Source organism: Salvelinus alpinus, chromosome 10, assembly GCF_045679555.1.
Source record: "Salvelinus alpinus chromosome 10, SLU_Salpinus.1, whole genome shotgun sequence".
NCBI classification, from domain to species: Eukaryota; Metazoa; Chordata; class Actinopteri; order Salmoniformes; family Salmonidae; genus Salvelinus; species Salvelinus alpinus.
In genome coordinates, this window is record NC_092095.1 from 37,690,729 (window position 1) to 37,708,162 (window position 17,434).

The 17,434-nt window shown below is 39.9% G+C and overlaps 1 protein-coding gene and 1 long non-coding RNA gene across 5 annotated transcripts in view; one reads left to right on the forward strand and one right to left on the reverse strand.

The window, feature by feature from the left end:
* Positions 1-9,259, reverse strand: part of sugct (succinyl-CoA:glutarate-CoA transferase) — a 165,102-nt gene extending 155,843 nt beyond the window's left edge. The window contains exons 1-4 of one of the 3 annotated variants that reach the window (XM_071329147.1): positions 9,067-9,259; positions 4,854-4,902; positions 4,602-4,675; positions 2,681-2,766 (exon numbers count right to left, since the gene is read on the reverse strand). In XM_071329147.1, the coding sequence (XP_071185248.1) occupies positions 2,681-2,766; positions 4,602-4,675; positions 4,854-4,902; positions 9,067-9,202 (345 nt within the window). In that variant the 5' untranslated portion in view covers positions 9,203-9,259. The remainder of the gene's footprint in view (positions 1-2,680; positions 2,767-4,601; positions 4,676-4,853; positions 4,903-9,066) is intronic. The other 2 variants (XM_071329148.1, XM_071329149.1) reach the window with 2 other exon arrangements.
* LOC139532038 (uncharacterized) lies at positions 9,164-15,939 on the forward strand. 2 transcript variants are annotated; one of them, XR_011666478.1, is made up of 4 exons: positions 9,204-9,297; positions 9,434-9,591; positions 14,174-14,274; positions 14,544-15,939. It is a non-coding gene; the product is annotated as an uncharacterized lncRNA (long non-coding RNA). The 2 variants fall into 2 exon arrangements; XR_011666477.1 differs by lacking the exon at positions 9,434-9,591 and having other exon boundaries at positions 9,164-9,297.
* The last annotated feature ends 1,495 nt before the right edge of the window (positions 15,940-17,434 follow it).

Sequence of the window (17,434 nt, forward strand, 5' to 3'; positions counted from 1 at the left end):
CCAATGCAGCCGTTTTTATCTCAATATCAAATCATTTTTGGGTAACAATTAAGTACCTTACTGTGATTATTTGCAATTACAAATGGTCAAAAAGAAACAAAAATAGCTTCCTAGCAAAGATACATTTCTCATGCAAGAATTCTGCTAGGACTGGCAAGAATTTTGCTAAAACAGGTATTTTCAAACACCTATTACACTAAAAGGGCATTATCATAATGTTCACAGTATTACTACAACTCCTGTGCACTGGGCTTTTAAGATTAACCAAACAATCAATGTACATGCAGATATAAAAACAGATATTAAAAACAATCCCCGCCGGGAAAAAAATCTTCCTGTAGTAGAGCATGCTGGGAAATAGGATAATGATGGGTGTGGTTTTGATGGGAATGTTTTACTCTCCACAGAGTAAAACAATAACTCTGGTTATTAACACAAACACTGTGGTTATTTACACCACTGAGTGTTAATTTCACTCTTTGACTATGTACAAAAAGTGATCAAATTTCTATACGGTTCACCCAGTATGGATGGAAATACCCTCAAATTAAAGCTGACAGTCTGCACTTTAACCACAGTCATTGTATAATTTAGAATCCAAAGTGCTGGAGTACAGAGCCAAAACAACAAAACTGTCCCAACACTTTTGGAGCTCACTGTACATGTTAGAAACACCTTTGGCAGTGATTAGCTGTGAGTCTTCTTGCATAAGTCTGTAAGAGCTTTGCACACCTGGATTGTGCAATATTTTTCCATTATTCTTTTCTAAAGTATTCAAGCCCTGTCAAGGTGTTGGGGATCATGACAAGACAGCAATTTAACTCTTGCCATAGATTTTCAAGCAGGTTTCAGTCAAAACTGTAACTTGGCCACTCAGGAACATTCACACTTCTTGGTAAGCAACTCCAGTGTAGATTTGGCATTGTGTTATAGGTTATTGTCCTGCTAAATAGTGAATTATTTTACCAGTGTCTGGTGTAAAAGCAGACTGAAGCAGGTTTTCCTCTAGGATTTGCTGATGTCAAGCATACCCATACCATGATACAGCCACCACCATGCTTGAAAATAAGGAGACAGTTACAAAGTGACTGGTCCTAAATGTAAGGTCCTAAATGATGTCACCACTGCCCTTGATTCTAAGCAATGTTGTGGTGCTATTTGTATCGACTTGGCCAAAGCTTTTCAAAACGGTAGACCATTCCATTATTGTGGCTCGGTCCTAGGCCCCATGCTCTGCTAAATGTACATCAACAACATAGCTCAGGCAGAAGGAAGCTCTCTCAACCATTTATATGCAGATGATACAGTCTTATACTCAGCTGGCCCCTCCCTGGATTTTGTGTTAAACACTCTACAACAAATCATTCTCAGTGTCCAACTAGCTTTCTCTGCCCTTAACCTTGTTCTGAACACCTCCAAAACAAAGGTCATGTGGTTTGGTAAGAAGAATGCCCCTCTCCCCACCGATGTGATAACTACCTTTGAGGGTTTAGAGCTTGAGGTAGTCACCTCATACAAGTACTTGGGAGTATGGCTAGACGGTACACTGTCCTTCTCTCAACACATCAAAGATGCAGGCTAAAGTTAAATCTAGACTTGGTTTGCTCTATTGTAATCGCTCCTCTTTCACCCCAGCTGCCAAACTAACCCTGATTCAGATGACCATCCTACCTATGCTAGATTACGAAGTAATTTATATAATCGGCAGGTAAGGATGCTCTTGAGCGGCTAGATGTTCTTTACCATTCGGCCATCAGATTTGCCACCAATGCACCTTATAGGACACTGCACTCTATACTCTGTAAACTGGTCACCTCTGTATACCCGTCGTAAGACCCACTGGTTGATGCTTATTTATAAAACCCTCTTAGGCCTCACTCCCCCTGATCTGAGATATCTACTGCAGCCCTCATCCTCCACATACAACACCCGTTCTGCCAGACACATTCTGTTAAAGATCCCCAAAGCACACACATCCCTGGGTCACTCCTCTTTTCAGTTCGCTTCAGCTAGCGACTGGAACGAGCTGTAACAAACACTCAAACTGGACAGTTTTATCTCTTCATTCAGAGATCAATCATGGACACTCTTACTGACAGTTGTGTCTGCTTTGCGTGATGTATTGTTGTCTCAACCGTCTTGCCCTTTGTGCTGTTGTCTGTGCCCAATAATGCTTGTACCATTTTTTTTGCTGCTACCATGTTGTGTTGTCATGTGTTGCTGCCTTGCTATTTTGTCGTCTTGGGTCTCTCTTTATGTAGTGTTGTCTCTCTTGTCCTGATGTGTGTTTTGTCCTATATATATATTTATTTATTTTATCCCGTCCCCGCAGGAGGCCTTTTGGTAGGCGGTCATTGTAAATACGAATTTGCTCTTAACTGACTTGCCTAGTCAAATAAAAGGTTAAATAAAATATGATTTGTTATGCCAAATCATGGGGGACCTCCATTTCACTCCTGAACTGATTTAGGCTTGCCAAAAAGAAAAAAGTGGTGAATACTTTTGCAACAACATTTGTTATTTAATTTATTAACATTTGTAGAATTGTCTTTTCACTATGACATTATGGAGTATTGTGTGTAGATCAATTACATAAAATGACAACTAAATCCATTAAAATGCAACTTTGTCACACAACAAAATGTGATCGAATTCAAGGGTTGATACCAACTGTATGTACCTTTTTGTTTCTGTTGACACTGAGAAAATAAGCACTCTCATCACCAACAAACGGAGGTCCCCATGATCTGGTGTCGTCCCCAGCACCTGTCAGAAATTATCACTAATCAGAATTGTTTTTCTAATCACTTCAAATACTTCAGCTTGATCGAGGTTTCCTGGTGCAATGGAACCAATATAATAATTGCTTCAAAACTGAATTGAGCCCAGGTCTGATGGATTTCACTATGATTACATTTCATAACATTAATAAGATGCAAGTGAAACATTGGCCAATGGTCACCTTTGCCTGTGCTGAGGAAAGTTCAAAATCCTTCTTAAAACTTAAATTGCATCCTTCCACCATTCTTTTAGGTTGTCGCTGATCTGACATGATTGGGTAGCACTTTATAATAACTCCAAGTAATAAAGCATTTCATGGATTTAATAGTAAACCGTTTATTCATAATTTATTCATCATTACTGAATTCATAATATGTTTAATATAGGTCCTTGTAAACAATTTACTAATCATGTGTTAAGTCTTTCTGCGTCTAAAGTGGCCTCGTCTAAAGTGTGGGCCATTTATACTTTATAAATGTTTTGAGTGTAATTTCTCACAAAAAGATGGACGTGCCATTGATAGACATTCCAGCAGTAGCTGATGCCCTTTAATGTCTCAAAATAGCCTCAATGGTAAAATAATAGGCACGCAACATAGGATGTTAGAACGACTGCCCATACAAAGCAACTTCTCGTTTTGAAAATGGCCAGCTGTATGTGGCATCGATATGAGTCAGAAACATTTATTCTATGGTCAAAATGTACTACAAAGAGTAAATAGAAGTCAGAAGTCAGTCTTGTCCAAAACTGAGATTTGTGAGAAAGGGAAAAAAATGGTATGTTACAGAATGAAGGGTACTGTAACAGTTTTCCTTGTGTTGGGTTTATTTTAATCCTTCCCACATCTGGCAGCACCCAAGTAATCATAAATCCGGAGTGCAGCTGCATGTGACACCATCGTAACGCCCAGTCAATTTGGTTGGACATTTGATATCCCTAAGGGGGAAATGACACAATGTACATCGGACAAAAAAACATTTTTTTATTCAATAGTTACAAATGTCAATGCCTTAAAAACCTCAAACCGACTATAAATTGTAGAAATGCATATACAAATATTGAAAGCATTTAATGAGACCACAAAAAAATGTAATATTGAAATATTGTCCCATTTACAGTGCAATTAATTGACGGTCCCCAACTAGCCCCAGAGAAGGGCTATCTAATGCCACACCAACTTTGCATTGATTCCACACCAGCTGGTTGAAGCTAGTTGGTGAAAGAAGTTGGCTAGCACTAGCTAGCCTAGGCGACTTCAAGACACAAGATCTGGTTAGTCTGTTTCAAGTTATCTAGATGGGCGAGCGACTTTAACTGTGTACTGTTATTAAACATCTTATGAATCATTATTAAATACTTTAAAAAGTAGTTTATAAATGTGTGAATAACTAGGCTACCAACATTTACATATGTGGGAGAAATTATTAAGAAATTCTTAATAATCGATTTACTAATCCTTTATTACGTGGAGTTAGTTTAAAGGGCTACTCATGATTGGTGAAAACAACGCAGTGGAAGCCTTGCTTACGCCTATCAAATTATGTTACAGCAGTGATTACTTCGAGGAAGGATGAAATCCAACAGAGCCTTAAATATTCACAAACCTTCATGAAATAGGTTCACCTTAGTCTTACACAGCAGTGACACCATGTGGCTGCTGATTGTCAGAGCCACTGACAACAGAACGTCAACAAATACTCTAGTCTAGTATAGTGTCAAAGTTGCAAGTGAGCACTGCACGTTTACATTTTCCACCGACAACAATCAATATTTTTACAAAACCTTACAGAATGTAACACAGAATTTGTCTCATCACTTGCCTGGTCTCTCGACTTTGATAATCTCAGCACCCAGGTCTCCCAGTATCATTGTGGCAAATGGGCCAGCCAGGACCCTGAAAAAAAAAGCTAATAGATCATGCACACACACAAACACACAACGACAACCAATTTCTGGCCCACCTCTCTAACCTCAAGGCTGACGGATAACAAGCGAAGAAAAAAAAAATGATTGAATGAGAAGAAAATTAAAATTAAAATGAATTTAAAAAAGAGTAGGCTATGTGAATATACCTTGTGAGGTCTAGGACTTTAACACCCTCCAGTGGTCGAACATTCTCTCCTGCGTCAGACAAATAGGATGGTTAGACTAGTACGGCACCGGGTGAATAATAACTTGCAACAATAGAGCCTGTTGGTGGGCTATATGCCTTGACCAGCATAAAGCACATCAAAGTAGGCCAGAGACTTATGCCGGGATTCAAAATGTCAGCATTTTGGAATTTACGTATTTGCCTTTCCATTGGCAGTTCGATCAGTCCATCTTTGTGCTTTTTAGTAGACGCTCTTATCAAGAGCGACTTACAGGAGCAATTAAGGTTAAGTGCCTTGCTCAAGGGCACGTCAACAGATTTTTCACCTAGTTGGCTCAGGGATTCGAACCAGCGACCTTTCGGTTACTGGTCCAACACTCTTAACCACTAGGCTACCTGCCTAGCGGTTGGCATATCCAGAACATGGGCATGTAGAGTATCTGTCGAATAAAATAGTTGCTGTAGTGCTGACAGAGCTTGCGCTCAACGTAGGAAGCTAGCACACAACAGAAACACTGCCATTTAAAACAGCTGGGAACTCTGAAATGTCAGACTTAAGACTTCAGTGCATTGAAGACAACTAAGAACTCGGAAATCAAACGAACTCCGACTGGAGATTTTTATTTGTTTTGAACTGTCAGACCTGTTTTGTTTTTTTCCTCGAGTTCAGTTGTCTTGAAAGCAGAAAAAATTAAAATGTATCACAACAGTCATAACGTCGAACAATTACACAAGGACCACAGCTCGTGAAAAGTTATCTTCACAATAATTTAAGAGTTTCTTGCAGTCTGTCCGCTGAAGAGAAAAAAGTTCACTGGAATTGGAGTCGAAAGGAGATCGTTCCTCAATGCGGGAAAAAATTGATGGATTAAAAATCGGATGTTGGAGGAGTGTGAGAGCCGTTAAGTTCTACAACCTCCTAAAAGGAATCAATTCCCAAACCTTCCATAACAAAGCCATCACCTACAGAGAGATGAACCTGGAGAAGAGTCCCCTAAGCAAGCTGGTCCTGGGGCGCTGTTCACAAGCACAAACAGATCCCACAGAGCCCCAGGACAGCAACACAATTAGTCCCCACCAAATCATGACAAAACAAAAAGATCATTACTTCACACATTGGAAAGAATTAACAAAAAAACAGAGCAAACTAGAATGCTATTTGGCCCTAAACAGAGAGTACACAGTGGCAGAATACCTGACCACTGTGAATGACCCAAACTTAAGGAAAGATCTGACTACGTACAGACTCAGTGAGCATAGCCTTGCTATTGAGAAAGGCTGCCGTAGGCAAACCTGGCTCTCAAGAGAAGACAGGCTATATGCACACTGCCAACAAAATGAGGTGGAAACTGAGCTGCACTTCCCAACCTCCTGCCAAATGAATGACTATATAAATGTCTTTATTCTTTTGGAACTTGTGTGAGTGTAATGTTTACTGTTAATGTTTATTTCACTTTTGTTTATTATCTACTTCACTTGCTTTGGCAATGTTAACATATGTTTCCCATGCCAATAAAGCCCTTGAATTTTGAGAGAGAGACAGATCAAAATACACCCTATGAGTAGCCTGCTAATGTACCTTTCTGGACCTTGTAAACTGTCGAGAATAGACCCATAACTGAACCAAATGGTTGGATAATCAGGACTAGGCTCTATGGTAGTCCATAGCTCCTTTCTTGTGTATTTTATACCTCGTGTTAAACAATCGTTAGAAATGACTCGTAAGCATGCATTTCACGGTAAAGTCTACACCAGTTGTATTTGGAGCATGTGACAAATACAAATTGATTTGATTAAGTTATTTCGGCATTAACCATTCAAAACAAGACGTTTGAGCAGTTGTCTTGCTCTTCACTATCACAGGGCTAATATCAAATTCAATACTATGCATGCCAGTCTCTCTTTTGGCTAAAAGTAAATACTGAGATCATTTTAGTATACTGTAAACAAATGGTGTCCCTTCAGTTGAGCGTACTAGAGCTTCGCCTGTCTACCAGAAGTTGATGCTGTTGCTACGCAACCTTTTGCTAGCTTGTTAGCATAAGAAATTACTAGCTAGACATTTTACGACTTTAGGTGTGTTCGTAAATTCAATCTGGAGTGCCAGAGTGTGCATGGGTGTTCATAAATTCAGACCGTTCAAAGCGCACACTGCCCGCTCTGGCCGAGGAGTAGGGTTGATCCGAGCCTTCTGACCTCCCTCACAACAGCAGTCAAGCACCCAAGCTAATTGGCTAAAGTTGGCTAGCTACTTCACGACACATAAGAGAACACCACACTCTGACCATTTTACTCGCCCTAGCAGAGAGCGTTGGTGACTGTGCTGCTGGCAACAATTTAATTATGCTTTTTTGCTAACGTGTGTTTGTAAATTCAACAGCTATTCTGCGCTTTGGCACACTCAGACAAGAGTGCTCTGAAATCGGAGTAGATAGCCAGAGCAAATTTTTACAAACGCACCCGAATGAACAATGTCCATTGAGAACACACAACAACTATACCACTTAGCTAAGAATGACGTGAATAATCAAGTCAATAAACATTGAGTAGTTAGATAGCATATAGTTAATATACTGGCAAGTTCGATGTAAGAGTAGCCAACTAACATTAGGTAGCTAGCTAACATACCGGTACATACTGCTCTAATGATATGAAGCCACGCCCATTTTATGAAGAATTGCATTATGGGCCCTAAAAGCCCGGAAGTAGTGTCCACTGCTTGCATACTTCGTATTTTGGCAAATGTAGTACAACATCCGTGAACTTTTGGAATACTAACTAGATCCATACTATGACCAATAAGCATACTAAATACCCAATTTACATCACAAATAGTACTGTTAGTATGAGTATTCAAACACAGCTAAGGAGAAACTGACTGCATCAATTTTTGTTTTAAATTTATACAACAGGTGGTTCCAGCCAGTGTCTATTCCACAAGTTATCACCGGCTAAATCGATGACGTTAAAATTAATATTTACTCTGTTCCATCTGACTGTGCAATCCACTGTCTCATCAGCCCAGCCACTAGATAACACAGAGAAAGTCCGAACAGCTTTCACAGTTTGACAACAGATGCTGCTCCGGCGGGAGAAATCATTAGGCAAATATCACAGCCAACCACAACACTGGCGGGTAAGTAATACTGTGAAACACTATCATTCCACTGTTTGCACCATATATATATTTAGGTACATTTTCTGAAATTACAACCAAAAACCCTCTGTAGCACCATTAAAATAACTGCGAGAAAGCAGTGCTCGGAGGGCTGGGGCGAAGGACACTGTGTCCTACTGTAGCTTGCTAGCAGCCTCAATGGTAGTGTAGTAAACTTGGTCTGCAGATAGATCCTACTCATATGTCTATAAACTCTGAATGACTGACAGTGAGCTCTGTATTGAAGCCACCACACAACCATCTTGGTACTCCTCAATTGTAAAAAAGATTTGGGAAGCTATGGAAATGCATTTATTAATGTCTAAATTCATTTGACACATGTATTATATTACAGACATCTTAATGTATACTAAAATATAATATGTGAGCTAAACATAAAAATATATATAAAAACATTTTCCTTCAAGTTTTTTTTTTTTTGAGTACTAATGTTACTGTCCCCAATACTACAAAATACTTTAATACATTTTGTCGTTAAAACATGTAATAGTAATACTGTAGAATTACAATCATTCTTACGGAGGACTGCGCCTACTAGGGTGGGCCAATATGTCCGACCAGTGGCTTCAAAGCCTCTCAATGGCCAATACATAGCATCAGCAATCCAACCATAGTTGAGCATGGTCGGTTTTGTGGGTAACTAACTTTCTTGGCATGGGGTGTAATGGTTACTCCAAACAATTTTCCATTTGACAGATTCAGGTAAATCCCGCCCTATTTACTAAACCAGTCCAATAGAAACGCTAGGTTGTTGAAACGTCGTAGTGTTGATTAAAACCATGCATAGTCCTAGATCATCAACATGTTGATGAGTGAAAAGTCGACCAGTATTGTCCACTACACAATATCAAATATTTGTTCATGGTGTTTAGACCCTACTTAGATAAGGATATCCAACAATTAGATAATTGCTGAATAGCAGCATACTATCGGCGAGAAGTTTAATGATACATTAATTCGCTATCGTACTTGTAGGCAAGTAAAGGACAAGAAAACGACACTTCAGCTCAAATACCTGGCTGTATGTTGGAAAGCAGCCGCCTGAGATTAGTGCGAATACTTTGATGTTGTCGAAAAATACAGGGTTGAATCCCGCTGGCCAAGAGTCGAACAAATGCACCGCACTTGACGCGTGTTGGTATCGTCGACATGTTTTTGGAGTCTTTATTTAGAGCGATTTCCGTGTCGGAGTGGTAGGCCTACACTAGCCTATCGGAAGGCATTGAAAAGCCCTGCCTCCTCTTGGGTACGTTCAAGACACACTATACACATTCTACTCTTACCGGCACAATACCATTGCATTATTGAAGTGGTGGTGTGAACAGACAGTTTAAAAAATGATTGTCTAATTTCTTAATTAAGTCATTTTTGGTGATGTCTAGTGCTGTAGATAGAAGACAATCACAGACAGCAAGAAAAGGTCGGGGTCCACGCCTTGGTTCTACTTCCCCCACATGGATAGGGTAATACTGGTATCCAGAACCAGCTAAGAACAATGTCTAATTGCTGACACAAAAGCAACGTTTGGAGAAAAAAAATGGTAGGTGGATGAAGGTCATGCATAGGCGAATAAACTATAAAGGGAAATAAATGGCTACAGTTTACACTTTTTTTTTTTTTTTTTTTTCATGAACTGTTGTTTTTAGAAAAGGGGCAGGTTATTTTAAGTATCGGAGGTGCCAGGTATCCGGTAGAAGACTATGGCATAGGGTTTCACACAGGTGTGTTAAAAATCAATTATATCCGTTCTATTAAGAAATGATTTAGTAAGTAATACTTAAAAGCTAAGTATAGTTGTCTTATTTTAATTATTTAAATAAAATAGTGTCGCACATGTCACCATTAATATCTGCACTATGAGGAGATATGATGTTAAAGTCCCTCTAACTCACATGCTCTTTGTTCTTTCTTTGTTGATCCTTTTCCATACCATCCATTATGTACAAATGCACTAAATAGTATTTCAATAATGCACGATTTTAAATCCCAGCAGTCTTTAAAATTACATTCAGGAGCAAAAGGTTTTCTATAGTTGTTTTTAATTCATTAAAAAAAAAATGATTTGGAATATAATATTGGGATGGAATATAACTAATAACATTAAATAAAATTGGAATATAACACTTAATAACAATAACTTAAGTAATTAATTCAGTGTAACATTGATGTGGCAACTCTCTTATGCTCTGCTATTGCACGATTGTAATTTGTGCATAGGTCACCAATACAATAAGCTATCCCCAGTAAAATTAGAGCACAACTCATGAGCCTACCTTCTGCACTGCTCACACCTAATCTAGTCCCCACCTGTGACTGAAAACAGGGGGAGAGATGCCGATTGAAAAGCTCTCTCTTAAAAACATAGCTAGCTATCTAGCTATATGACATAAATTGCTGTGTAAAATAGCTAAAAGGCTTTAAAGTAACATTAAAGCTATCCGTCACTAGTGAAAACATTTACTAATGTAATTGAGTTACATTATCTTTTTTATGTATTTTACCTCAGATGATCTGGCAGTAAGGTTGCTAGCTAGCACTCCAAGCGGGTTATGCTAACTTGCTAGCATAAGCTAGCGCTAGCTGGGTTTAAAATTGTCTAAATGCCAGGTAGAAACACATTCATAACCATAAAGGGATAACTAGCCCCCGTAGTAGGGGGGCGGGGGCGAGTTGCCCCCAACACACTCATCCAACAGTGGCTTGCAAAAGTATTCATCCCCCTTTGCATTTTTCCTGTGTTGTTGCCTTACAACCTGGAATTAAAATTGATTTTTTGGGGGGGTATGTATCATTTGATTTACACAACATGCCTACCACTTTGAAGATGCAAAATATTTTAAATTGTAAAACAAACAAGAAATCAGACAAAAAAAACAGAACTTGAGCGTGCATAACTATTCACCAATCCAAAGTCAATACTTTGTAGAGACACCTTTTGCAGCAATTACAGCTGCAAGTCTCTTGGGGTATGTCTCTATAAGCTTGGCACATCTAACCACTGAGATTTTTGCCCATTCTTCAAGGCAAAACTGCTCCAGCTCCTTCAAGTTGGATGGGTTCCGCTGGTGTACAGCAATCTTTAAGTCATACCACAGATTCTCAATTAGATTGAGGTCTGGGCTTTGACTAGGCCATTCCAAGACATTTAAATGTTTCCCCTTAAACCACTCGAGTGTTGCTTTATCAGTATGCTTAGGGTCATTGTCCTGCTGGAAGGTGAACCTCCGTCCCAGTCTCAAATCTCTGGAAGACTGAAACAGGTTTCCCCCAAGAATGTCCCTGTATTTAGCGCCATCCATCATTCCTTCAATTCTTTTTTTTTTAATTCTTTTTATTTATTTGCGTTTTCCTTGTTGGCCAAATGCTACATTTAAGTCTCATCTGACCAGAGTAGCTTTTTCCATATGTTTTGGGAGTCTCCCACATGCCTTTGGCGAAGACCAAATATGTGTGCTTATTTTTTTCGTTAAGCAATGTTTTTTTCTGGCCACTCTTCCGTAAAGCCCAGCTCTGTGGAGTGTACCGCTTAAAGTGGTCCTATGAACAGATACTCCAATCTCCGCTGCGGAGCTTTGCAGCTCCTTCGGGTTTATCTTTTGTCTCTTTGTTGCCTCTGATTAATGCCCTCCTTGCCTGGTCTGTTTTGGGGAGCGGCCCTCTCTTGGCAGGTTTGTTGTGCCACATTCTTTCAATTTTTTTATAATGATTTAATGGTGCTCCATGGGATGTTCAACATTTCTGATACTTTTTTTTAACCCAACCCTGATCCACAACTTTGTCCCTGACCTGTTTGGAGAGCTCCTTGGTCTTCATGGTGTCGCTTGCTTGGTGGTGCCCCTTGCTTAGTGGTGTTGCAGACTCTGGGTCCTTTCAGAACAGGTGTATATACAGTTGAAGTCTGAAGTTTACATACACTTAGGTTGGAGTCATTAAAACTCGTTTTTCAACCACTCCACAAATTTCTTGTTAACAAACTATAGTTTTGCAAGTCGGTTAGGACATCTACTTTGTGCATGACACAAGTAATTTTTCCAACAATTGTTTACAGACAGATTATTTCACTGTATCACAATTCCTGTGGGTCAGAAGTTTACATACACTAAGTTGACTGTGCCTTTAAACAGCTTGGAAAATTCCAGAAAATTATGTCATGGCTTTAGAAGCTTCTGAAAGGCTAATTGACATCATTTGATTCAATTGGAGGTGTACCTATGGATGTATTTCGAGGCATACCTTCAAACTCAGTGCCTCTTTGCTTGACATCATGGGAAAATGAAACGAAGACCTCAGAAAAAAATTGTAGACCTCTGGTTCATCCTTGGGAGCAATTTCCAAATGCCTGATTGCTCCACCTTCATCTGTACAAACAATAGTACGTGAGTATAAACACCATGGGACCACGCAGTCATCATTCTGTTCAGGAAGGAGACGCGTTCTGTCTCCTAGAAATGAACGTACTTTTGTGCAAAAAGTGCAAATCAATCCCAGAACAACAGCAAAGGACCTTGTGAAGATGCTGGAGGAAACAGGTACAAAAGTATCTATATCCACGGTAAAACGAGTCATATATCGACATAACCTGAAAGGCCGCTCAGCAAGGAAGAAACCACTGCTCCAAACCGCCATAAAAAACCCAGACTACGGTTTGCAACTGCACATGGGGACAAAGATCGTACTTTTTGGAGAAATGTACTCTGGTCTGATGAAACAAAAATTGAACTGTTTAGCCATAATGACCATCGTTATGTTTGGAGGAAAAATTGGCAGGCTTGCAAGCCGAAGAACACCATCCCAACCGCGAAGCATGGGGGTGGCAGCATCATGTTGTGGGGGTGCTTTGCTGCAAGAGGGACTGGTGCACTTCACAAAATTGATGGCATCATGAGGTAGGAAAATTATGTGGATATATTGAAGCAACATCTCAAGACATCAGTCAGGAAGTTAAAGCTTGGTCGCAAATGGGTTTTCCAAATGGACTGTTACGAATCCCTTTGGCCCGACAATCTAGGGGGGATGGTAATGGGACCCGTAACACAACTCATGCAAATTATTATAGTGACAACGTAACAGTGAGAACAAAAATAACCACAGACAACTAAATTACTACCGTCAAACACTCAAGGTTTATTTAAAAACACACGGTAATGGGGGGAGCAGGAAAAGGGGCTGAGCGGGACCCAAGGAATGAAAGAATAATCCAAAAACACCCCTAAGCTAGACTAGCCTACTTCACAAACAGCTAACTAACTAACCAAAAATACAGGGGGTGGTCCGCCCAGTTCTAACTAGTGTTTATATAACAAAGTTTACCTACGGGTAGTGTATGCCCAAGGGCGACTTGTCTGGTTACCCCCTTTTCCCACCATCAATCAAACACCATAACCAAAACAATACTCACAGGTGGGGACAAAGTGACGTGTAGATGCAAAACACACAAGCGATCTACAGACAGAAGGCATTTACAAATTGAGCTGGGGAGAAAACAACTGACAGGGGTTTTAAACCAAGGGAAAGGGACTGTGATTGGGTAGGGGAAAAGGAGCAGGTGTCTTCCGATTAGCGACTGATTGATGACTGATTGGGGAATGATTATTGTCACCTGTGAGTAGGGGAGAAGGAGCGAAAAGAAATACACACAGGATACTTGTATCCGTAACATGGACAATGACCCCAAACATACTTCCAAAGTTGTGTCAAAATGGCTTAAGGACAACAAAGTCAAGGTATTGGAGTGGCCATCACAAAGCCCTGACCTCAATCCCATAGAAAATGTGTGGGCAGAACTGAAAAAGCGTTTGCGAGCAAAGGAGGCCTACAAACCTGACTCAGTTACACCAGCTCTGTCTGGAGAAATGGGCCAATATTCACCCAACTTATTGTGGGAAGCTTGTGAAAGGCTACCCGAAATGTTTGACCCAAGTTAAACAATTTAAAGGCAATGCTACCAAATACTAACAGTGAGGCCTAATGTACCTACTAGCCCTGCTTACTCTTTCAACTCAACTTCTTATTTGAAACATAAGGTCCTGTTAGGAGACACCCTATTGGAACACGTATTGAAAGTTTGGTTAGAGCTGTTGAAAAGTTTTCTGCAAACCTTTTGAAATGTGTCTTTATTTCAGGGCTTCAAGGACAATCTCCATGCCATATTCTGCCTGGTGGGGAATCCAGTTGGACCCACTGCCACACAGACAGATGACATCCACAAGCTCTACTCTGGAAAGTGAGTAGCCGTTGGGGGAGCATGTAAACCAGTTAGGCAAGGTAATGGGAACTGGGCTAATATGATGGCAACCTGATGGAGGTAAGTCGTTTTTCCTTCTGATGGGCTTTTGTGTGGGAAAGAAACAATTAGCTGGCATTTGAGCAAAGATTCATTATTGGCTTACATTTAGTTTGTTGTTTGGTTAATTTATGGTTTCAATTGCCTTTTGTTCTCTTTTTGCTGCCTTTCTGATTTGTTTTTTTCTCTTGTTTTGCTAACTTTCTCAGAGTACAGTGGAGATCAACAACACTGATGCTGAAGGCAGGCTAGTGCTCTCTGATGGTGTGGTGTATGCCAGCAAGGACCTCTGCTGACATCATCCTGGATATGGCCACTCTGACAGGGGCACAGGTGTGTGACGGGTGGCCTCTAGGGCCACAGCAGTGCAGCTTTGGCAACAACACTCGCCTACATTACTTTGATGCCCCACACTTCTTTAATCACTTATTGTCATTTTGCAGCAAGAGATTGATATAATTTTGCAATTATATAATATATTTAGGCCTCTAATATTCAATGTATTTGTATTGCTGTAAGATTTAGTCCAAAAAAATGTTCGGAAGTGATGGTTTGGTAATAAATGTTAGCCCAAGAAAGTCAAGTCATCACATGTACGTTGTTGAAACACTCATAAAAGCCAGTTGGGACTGTTTTACATTCACTGCACTTCGATCAGAGCAAAGGTTAACAGGGCTTGTGACAGACATAATACCTAGTTACGAAAAAGTTTAACTTTCCGTTGATCTTTGCACTCACTGACATTGTCTTGAGCTAAAGCTAAAACTCCCCACATTCTCTATGAGGAACTCAAAACAACTGTTATCAAGGGTGTCTCACACAAGTGGATGGTGTTAATCACACAAAATATTTAGGCCTACAAAAATAGATTTTCCTTAGAACAGTCATTTTCTAACTCAAAACACACCTCGTGCTGGTGATGACGACACTACATCCTGTGGTATCATGATGTGCTGATTTGGCTCATTCTGAAAACACCACATGATGCACCACATTGGATTTTTTTGTGCTAGCTAGTGAAGTAGTTAATTGCAAGTCAAAGGATGTGGGTCTTAAACAGTTAAACCAAAGGGAACGTTTTTGGATTTACAAACTACAGGCCACTAAATACCCTGGTTTAAATGAAGATATGGATTTCTCACCCTTCCTGTAGGGTTGTGATAGGTCCATTTGCTGTCATCTAGTGGACATTTTGCTCAATTGCCCTCAGCTATGTTTAGACTGTTGTTCATGTTTTGCTGTGTTCTAGTGTACTATGGAATATATTGCTTTCTTAATCTTGACACTTCTCCCAGTCATATTTAAGGTTAGAACTACCTTTCTAAGTGTTCTGATACTTCTAACTTGGAGTTGTATTTTTATGATAACATAGCTACAGTATTTCACTTCTTAATGTGTATAGTATTGCTTACTAGGTGTGTCCAATCAATTTTGTAACCACTCCCTCTTCAAATTAGGGCTAATTGGAAAAGCTGTTCAAAAGAGGATATTGTATTATTTCTTTGTACTCCCTGACAAAGGCCATGCAGCCGAAACGCGGCGGATTTTTAAAACCTTGTTTCTATTGAACATGCCATACAAATAAAGGCATTTTAATTAATTATATGAAGAGTGCCTTGGTCCTCCTTTCTTTTTGCTACCAAATACTAATTGAGTGTATGTAAATTTCTGACCCACTGGGATTGTGATGAAAGAAATAAAAGCTGAAATAAATCCCTCTCTATTATTCTAACATTTCACATTCTTAAAATAAAGTGGTGATCCTAAATGACCTAAGACAGGGAATTTTTACTAGGATTAAATGTCTGGAATTGTGAAACTGAGTTTAAATGTATTTGGCTAAGGTGTATGTAAACTTCCAACTTCAAATGTATACTGAGATCATGTGACACTTATTTTGCACACAGGTGGACTTTATTTAACAAATTATGTGACTTCTGAAGGTAATTGGTTGCACCAGATCTTATTTTGGGGCTTCATAGCAATGGGGGTGAATACTTATGCATGCACCACTTTTCTGTTTTTTTTTATTTTGAAATGTTATTTTTTTAATTTCACTTCACAAATTTGGACTATTTTGTGTATGTCCATTACATTAAATCCAAATAAAAATCAATTTAAATTACAGGTTGTAATGCACTAAAATAGGAAAAATGCCAAGGGGGATATAAATACTTGTGCAAGGCACTGTATTACTACTTTACAAAAAAATTATCAACATTTTTCTCTCTAAACAGGGGACTATTTATCTTAAGGCTTTCCTACTTGTGTATTTAAAAAAACTATTATTGATCTAACTTCATTGGAATATATCTAAGTTGATCATTTACATTTTTTTATCAACTTACCACAAAATCGTTTTGTTGTAATACCTCAAAGTTTGTATGACACGGGACATTTTTTGTTGAGCAAGAGCTGTGCAGGCAGGGAAAGTGTTGGGAAAATAATTTGGTGACATCATGGGGGCTACCCCAGGGGGATAGTTACCCCCTAGTACCCTAACTGTGATCCAGCTGTTGAGTCACTAAATACTGTGGCTTCTTTTCCAAGTAAGAATTATACATTTGCGGGGGGCCTCCCGGGTGGCGCAGTGGTCTAGGGCACTGCATCGCAGTGCTAGCTGCGCCACCAGAGTCTCTGGGTTCGCGCCCAGGCTCTGTCGCAGCCGGCCGCGACCGGGAGGTCCGTGGGGCGACGCACAATTGGCATAGCGTCGTCCGGGTTAGGGAGGGTTTGGCCGGTAGGGATATCCTTGTCTCATCGCGCTCCAGCGACTCCTGTGGCGGGCCGGGCGCAGTGCGCGCTAACCAAGGGGGCCAGGTACACGGTGTTTCCTCCGACACATTGGTGCGGCTGGCTTCCGGGTTGGAGGCGCGCTGTGTTAAGAAGCAGTGCGGCTTGGTTGGGTTGTGCTTCGGAGGACGCATGGCTTTCGACCTTCGTCTCTCCCGAGCCCGTACGGGAGTTGTAGCGATGAGACAAGATAGTAATTACTAGCGATTGGATACCACGAAAATTGGGGAGAAAATGGGATAAAAAATTTTTTTTTTAAATTAAAAAAATTAAATAAAATAAAAATTATACATTTGCATGTTCATGT